Source organism: Hylobates moloch, unplaced genomic scaffold (assembly GCF_009828535.3).
Source record: "Hylobates moloch isolate HMO894 unplaced genomic scaffold, HMol_V3 SCAFFOLD_19, whole genome shotgun sequence".
NCBI lineage: Eukaryota > Metazoa > Chordata > Mammalia > Primates > Hylobatidae > Hylobates > Hylobates moloch.
Window position 1 is genome coordinate 32,255,671 of NW_026652294.1, and position 7,462 is coordinate 32,263,132.

Here is a 7,462-nt window from a genome sequence, read left to right on the forward strand (position 1 = left end):
GGGCCGGGATCACTCCTGTGCCAGGAGTCCCAGCTGAGCCAGCCCTGGGGGCCGAGCCTCTCCTCCACACTCACCTCCCCGGCTACGAAGAACAGAAGCGGTGCCTCTTCCTCCTTGGCTTTGTACTTGGCAATGATTTTCTCAGCTATTGGCTGAATCAGCTGCTTGGCCGCCTCGGACTCTCCGTCATCCTCAGAATCTGTGATTGGGGTTGGAGGGAGAAAAAGATGGGGAGAAACACTGGCTTGTCAAATAGAGCAGCACCCGCCGAGGGGGCCTGGAGCTGCAGAAACGCCTGCCTGAGCAGCCCCTGAATGGAAATGAATTTCACTTGGATACAGGTCTTGCTTCCTGCATGCGTGGGTGTGTGTGCACATGCGTCCCAGCAGCAAAGCTCACAGTGCTCTCCTGCACCAGGCTCCCCAGGAGGAACCCACCTCACTGAGCAGCTCTGCTGCCCCAGGTAGACAGTCTTCCCACTGAATTCCTCACAAACCCGCCTGGGAGGCTGAGCTTCCCCTAAGCCAGGACCTGAGGCGCCTGCTACTGTTTTTCTCAGCCACAGAATGAGAAGCCACAACCTCCGACCTCTGACTTCCTAGTGAAAATGGCAGAAGAACTGGTGGTGAGCGGGAGGGGGTGAGGACTGTGGTCTGGTCAGCGGATTTTTTTTTTTTTTTTTTTTTTTTTTAGACAGTCTCGCTCTGTCACCCAGGCTGGAGTGCAGTGGTGCCATCTGGGCTCACTACAACCTCCGCCTCCCGGGTTCAAGCGATTCTCATGCCTCAGCCTCCCGAGTAGCTGGGATTACAGGCGTGAGCCACTGCACTCGGCTAATTTTTTTGTATTTTTAGTAGAGATGGGGCTTCACCATGTTGGTCTGCCTGGTCTCGAACTCCTGACCTCAGGTGATCCACCCGCCTCGGCCTCCCAAAGTGCTGGGATTACAGGCGTGAGCCACCGTGCCGGGCCTCGTACAGTGATTTTGAGTTGTTGGAGGGGAGCCACAAGTCCAAGGCAGAGGGCCAGGTTTTGCAAAAGGAACCAGGGTCATCCCATCAGACTGCAGGGAGCCTGGCGTGGATGCGCCTGTGTCCCCCTGGCCCGGCTGGGGAGTGACCCGCAGAGCTCAGACTGGGTGAGTTGGGAGACGGGGAGGTGCAGACGAGGACAAAGGAGCTAGGGCAGCCACTGGGCTGGAGCAGCTCTTCAGAGCACAGAGGATCCGCAGAAGCAGCCTTGCTGAGCCTCGGCCAGAGGGGCCCAGCACCCGCAGCTGCTGTGTGTGCCACCCGCCCTTTCCAACAATGGGTCTGCGCATGGGGGGCCCGAGGGCATCCTCCCGGCCTGACCTATTCTGCCCAGCCGGCAGCTGGGGAGCAGCTAGGAGGGAAAGTGCAGCTGCAGCTCCCACAGGGGCCAGCCATGAATAAATCATTCGGGTCAAAAGCAAGGCTTCTGGGAGAGACAAAGGCCCAGGCTTGCACCGCTGGTGACAGAGAGAAGAGGCAGAGACAGGCTTCTCCCAAGAGATGCCCCTCCTGTCCCGCCCCCCAGCCGCCACCCTCCAACCCCATAAGCTTCATACCTACAAAAAGGACGAGGCAGGGGCCCTCGTTGAGCTGCGCGGCGTTGGAGTCGGAGAGTTCCAGCACGGGCTTGGGGTGCCAGGGGAACTCCCGGCAGTCCTCGTCGTTCAGCACCTCCACCCGCCCCTGCCGCGTGATCACCTCGCCCTGCGGGTCCAGCACGATGAGCGTGGGGATGCCTGCAGGGAAGAGGGGGCGCTTGGCCGCTGGCCTGGGAGATGCAGGCCCTGCCTGGTGGGAGGCTCGCGGGGTCCAGCCTGGGGTCCCCCCCACCGTGGTGGAGCCCACCGAGGACCCGGTACAGGCTCACAATGAAGAGGCCAGGCCTAAAGTCACAGAGCCTGGGGAGAATCCAGGCCTGGCCAGGGGGAGCCATGGAACGCCCTCGGGTCAGCCTGTAACCTGTCACCTTCGCCTTTCAGCGCCTCAGGATCCTCAGCTGCAACCTGATGTGTTGTCATTCCTACCTTATTCCGCTACGGACAGATCAGTGAGTTCACGCGGTTAAACAACTTACAGTTTGGGAGGCTGAGGTGGACGGATCACTTGAGGTCAGGAGTTCAAGACCATCCTGGCTAACATGGTGAAACCCTGTCTCTACTAAAAATACAAAAACTAGCTGGGTGTGATGGCAGGTGCCTGTAATCCCAGCTACTCAGGAGTCTGAGGCAGGAGAATCGCTCGAACTCGGGAGGTGGAGGTTGCAGTGAGCCAGGATTGCACCACTGCACTCCAGCCTGGACAACAGAGCAAGATTCTGTCTCTAAATAAATAAATAAATAAGAACTTAGCACAGGGTCGTGGCGCATCGGAGCAATCGCTCACTGCTGGCCTCCTAAAGGGATTCCAAAGACACAGAAGACCCTCCCCAGCTGCAGGGGGTCAAACACGGAACAGGCAGTGCAGTGACCACATGGCGGACTTGCTGTGGCCACCGATGCAAGACGGGTCCTCGCCCGGCCACGGTGAGCGCAGGGCCAGTGCAGGGAGGAACCTGAGGCTGGCTGCACAGGAGACTTGAAGAGGAGGACAGCTGACTGCAGCCCCTGCCGTCTGCACCCCAGCTCCCCGCCTCCCCAGGGCTGCAGCCCCCACCGTCTGCACCCCAGCTCCCCGCTCCCCAGGGCTGCAGCCCCCACCGTCTGCACCCCGGCTCCCCTCCTCCCCAGGGCTGCAGCCCCCACCGTCTGCACCCCAGCTCCCCGCTCCCCAGGGCTGCAGCCCCCACCGTCTGCACCCCAGCTCCCCTCCTCCCCAGGGCTGGGGAAGAAAAGTAACAGAAAGCTTGCCTGCAAACCACAAACTACGCAACCCCAACCAAAAAGCCTTCGATGAAAACTCAGAGAAAGCCCCACCGTGGTCAAGGTGCATGTGGGTTTTCCGTGTCTCTGTTCTTTTTACCCCACCCCCTGCAGCCTCTCCTCCAGCCAGGGCTACGCGCCCCCACCCACGGCCCACCCTTCGGGAACCTCTGTCTCTCCATTGGCAGCCGCTCCTCTCACACCCCGCACGCTCCAGACGCCTCTCCTCCTGGGCTGCCCAGAGCCTGAATTTTATGTGAAAGCCAGAGCAATTTAATATTTATAGATTCCCAAGGATTCAGTCAGTAATGTGCTCCGCTGACATTCTCCTTCCCCCTAGGGGGGATGCCGACGTACCAGACATACGGCCCTCGTGTTTCGTACCCTGCTGTGGCCACCAGCACAGCGGGCGTGCCTGCCTTCGAGAGGAATCAACGAATCAATTATGTTCACACCTACGAGACAAAGTGGCTGATGTGTCAGGGAGTGGGTCCAGAGAGAACGGGCTCTTGAGAACAGCCACTCCGACATCACACACACACACACACACGCACACACACGCGCGCGCACACACACACGCACACACACGCGCACACACACACGCACACACGCATGCATGCACACACACACACACGCATGCATGCACACACACACACGCACACACACGCGCGCACACACACACGCAGCCAGCTCTCCCTGGGGATTTTCGGATGTGCTCAGCATGGACAGCGCCCCTGAGGAGCTGTGTGTGCTGCCACACAAGAAACCCAGGCATTTCCAGCCACGTCCTCAGGGCTACATTTTATCCCCTGAGGCCGGGGTCCATGCTCGCTGTGTCCATCCATGAGGCTCGGGGGCTGGTCTCGAGGCAGCAGCCCAAAGGGAAGCAGGGCCGGGGGCCACCACAGGGACAGCTGGCTGCACAGGAGCCTCCACATCACCACACACGCTTCTCAAAACCCCCCGGCAAGGTCCTTCCTCAGAGTTGGCTGTTTCTGAAATTGGGCGATTATGAGCACTGGGGTAAACCAGAACCCTGCGGCCGGCCTGCGTGGGCCCCAGTGTGGGATGCCGAGTGGGTCTGTGGAAGAGAAGCAGGCATGGGGGACGGGGAGGGAGGAGAAGCCAACCTGAAGGCGAAGCTGCCCATTTCCTGGCTCAGCGCCTGGGGCTCTCCGAGGGCCTCCTCCAAGGGGCCTTTTTCGTGACTGTGGCTGCAGCCTCTTTTGAGTCTGTGCCTGCGGGGCCCAGGACAGCAGGGCAAGGACACAGAGCCCCCACCTGGCTACCGAGGAGCACTCAGCGGCTTCCCCCGAGGAACGGCTCCTCGTAAGACGAGGTGTGCAGGGACGGGCCGTGTTGGGCCATGTGACTGTCTGCATAAGCAGAAACCAACTTGGGCCCAAGGAACTCACTTGTGTTTGGCCCCTGCACGGGGCAAAGCATCCATGTCTGCTGTGCCAAGCTGCCTCCCCTCAGCTGGTCCTGATGAGCTTGGCTTACAGCCCTGACGAGTGCACATCCGTCCAAAGATGAACCAGGGGTGGGAAACAGGGAACTGGCTTCTGCGGCCGTCTGCCCTGTGCTAGGCACGGCACAGATGGCACTGGCTAATCCTCATCACAGATGGGGCGGGCAGTACCGGGATCCCCGTTACAGATGGTCAGGGTGCCTCCCCCAGGTCACCCAGCAGGCACTGGTTACAATGGGAACAGGAACCCTGATCCGCCTGTTGCAGAAGCTGCTGCCCTTCTGCCAGGCCATGGACGCTTCTGGGGTCCTCACAGCACCTGTGATGGGGACTGTCTTAACCAGGGCGGGGGAAGTCCTGTACCTGCAGCTTTCTGCACCACCCACCTCCCTCTGCTCCTGGGGGAGAAGTCTGAGACCGCAGTCACCACTTCCCTTTCTCCCCCTTCACCCACTTCCTGTTCCCCCAGCCCTTGAAGCAGGTTCTCTGAAACACACACTTTTTTTGTTTTTGTTTTTTTTTTAGACGGAGTCTCCCTCTGTCACCCAGGCTGGAGTCCAGTGGCGCAATCTCGGCTCACTGCAAGCTCCACCTCCCGGGTTCAAGCGATTCTCCTGCCTCAGCCTCCCAAGTAGCTGGGATTACAGGCACGCACCACCACACCCACCTAATTTTTAGTAGAAACGGGGTTTCATCATGTTGGCCAGGATGGTCTCAAACTCCCGACCTCAGATGATCCGCCCACCTCGGCCCCCCAAAGTGCTGGGATTACAGGTGTGAGCCACCACGCCCAGTCCGAAATACAGACTTCCAACGAGAAAACAGGGTGAAAACTGTAACGGGAAATTTACAGGGAATGGCAAACTTCTACTCAATGCCATCATGCCAACGACTCCCATACCCACAGGGAGTCTCTGGAGGGAATGAAAAGGGAACAGCTCATCGCTGCTTTGCCTGAACTTGTTTCCCTGCATGGGTGGCTGGGACGCCTGGGGGAAAGTACAGTTGGGATTCCAAGAAAGATCCAGGCAAGTCAATTCCCTGTCTTTTTTTGTTTTTTGTTTTGGTGTCGTTTTTTGAGACAGAGTCTCACTCTATTGCCCAGGCTGGAATGCAGTGGCGTGATCTTGGCTCACTGCAACGTCCACCTCCCGAGTAGCTGGGACTACGGGCGTGCGCCACGACGCCTGGCTAATTTTTAATTTTTTTTTTTTTGTAGAGATGTGGTCTCACCATGTTGCCCAGGATGGTCTCAAACTCCTGGGCTCAAGTAATCCGCCTGCCTCAGCCTCCCAGTGTTGGAATTATAGGCACGAGCCACCGTATCTGGCCTCACTTGACTTTCAGAGTCTCATTTCCACAGCTGCCCAGTGGAGAGAATGACGATTTCCTATCTTACTTGCTCATCGTGAGGAACAGACAAGATGTTAATATAAAATGGGTTTGTTTTGTTTTGTTTTTGAGATGGAGTCTTGTTCTTGCCCCCAGGCAGGAGCGTAACGGCACAACCTCAGCTCACTGCAACCTCCACCTCCCGGGTTCAAGTGATTCTCCCGCCTCAGCTTCCCAAGTAGCTGGGATTACAGGCGCCCACCACCACGCCTGGCTAGTTTTTTCTATTTTTACTAGAGATGGGGTTTCACCATATTGTCCAGGCTGGTCTTGAACTTCTGGCCTCAGGTGATCCACCCACCTCAGCCTCCCTAAGTGCTGGAATAACAGGCGGGAACCACTGTGCCCAGCCAGTGTAAAATACTTTTTAGCAGAGTACCTGGTATATTGATATTGTAAGTATTCTATAAGTATTGGCTATTATTATAAATCAGCATATTTTTTTTTTTTGAGACAGAGTCTCACTCTGCTGCCCAGGCTGGAGTGCAATGGTGCAACCTCGGCTCCCTGCAACCTCCACCTCCTGGGTTCAAGAGATTATCTTGCTTCAGCCTCCCCAGTAGCTGGGATTACAGGCACCCGCCACCACAACTGGCTAATTTTTTTATTTTTTGATAGAGACGGGGTTTTGCCATGCTGGCCAAGCTGGTCTCAAACTCCTGACCTCAAGTGATCCGCCCACCTTGGCCTCCCAAACTGCTGGGATTACAGGTGTGAGCCACCGCACCCGGCCATTATATTCTTTTAATCATCCCTAAACTGATTATTTGGCTCGTGAGAAGGCAGACGTGTGGAAAACTGGGAGCTTGCTCTAGTGAGATCGAGAGAGTCCTCCGTGATGGGCTGGAAGAAGTTAGCTAGAGAAGCAGAAAGCAGAGACATTGTCAAGACCGCGGTGGGGGTTCCGGCAACAGTGTGATGTCTGCCAAGGTGGGGTTGGCGCACTTTTGCTTCCACCATCCCAAGCTACCCTCCTGGGCTTGGAACACGGACTCTAAGTTCCTAGAGAGGGCGCGGCCCCGAGTCCCCTGCTCTGTGACATGAGTGGAGCCTACAGACCCCTTTCACCATCTCCCTCAAAACACACGGAAGAGTCAACTCCAAACTCTCTTCTCCGAGGAGGAGCCTAGTTGCAAGTATTTAAAACCATCTCAAAGCCAGGTGCGCCGAGACTGTCCCACGGTTTAGTGTGGTGACATTTCCACTGCCAACGAGACAGGGAGTTTTGAAGGAGGTGGGGCATGGGGCAAGGAAGCTGAAGGGGTCCAGGACCCTGGGAGGCAGAGAGGAGTGGGCAGGGCTGTGACCCAGCCTTCTCTGCATCTGGATGGCAACATGATCTGAGGCAGCCAGGAGGAATTCCCCAAAGATTGCTGGGAGCTGGGAGGAGCAATGGAAGGAAAAGCAGGTTCTAGAACAAGAGCTGGTGAGGACGCACTCGCAGGCAAAATATTACGTGATCATGAAAATGGTCCTTACGAAGACTGTAGCGACGTGGCAAATGTTTGCGCCACACTGTTTAGTAAAAACTGCCGAGCGCACAGTGCCGTGTGCAAGTTACGAGTCTGTGAGTGGGGTGCACGTTACGGGTCGGTGTGAGTGGTGTGTACGTTACGAGTCTGTGAGTGGGGTGCACGTTACGGGTCGGTGTGAGTGGTGTGTACGTTACGGGTCAGTGTGAGTGGGGTGCACGTTACGGGTCAGTGTGA

At 57.2% G+C, this 7,462-nt stretch overlaps 1 protein-coding gene across 2 annotated transcripts in view; it reads right to left on the reverse strand.

Annotated features, from left to right (window-relative positions):
- The window catches only part of NXN (nucleoredoxin), a 171,206-nt gene that overhangs the window by 4,411 nt on the left and 159,333 nt on the right, over positions 1-7,462 (reverse strand). For both annotated transcript variants that reach the window (XM_032137812.2, XM_058431885.1), the window contains exons 6-7: positions 1,589-1,768; positions 75-199 (exon numbers count right to left, since the gene is read on the reverse strand). In XM_032137812.2, the coding sequence (XP_031993703.1) occupies positions 75-199; positions 1,589-1,768 (305 nt within the window). The remainder of the gene's footprint in view (positions 1-74; positions 200-1,588; positions 1,769-7,462) is intronic.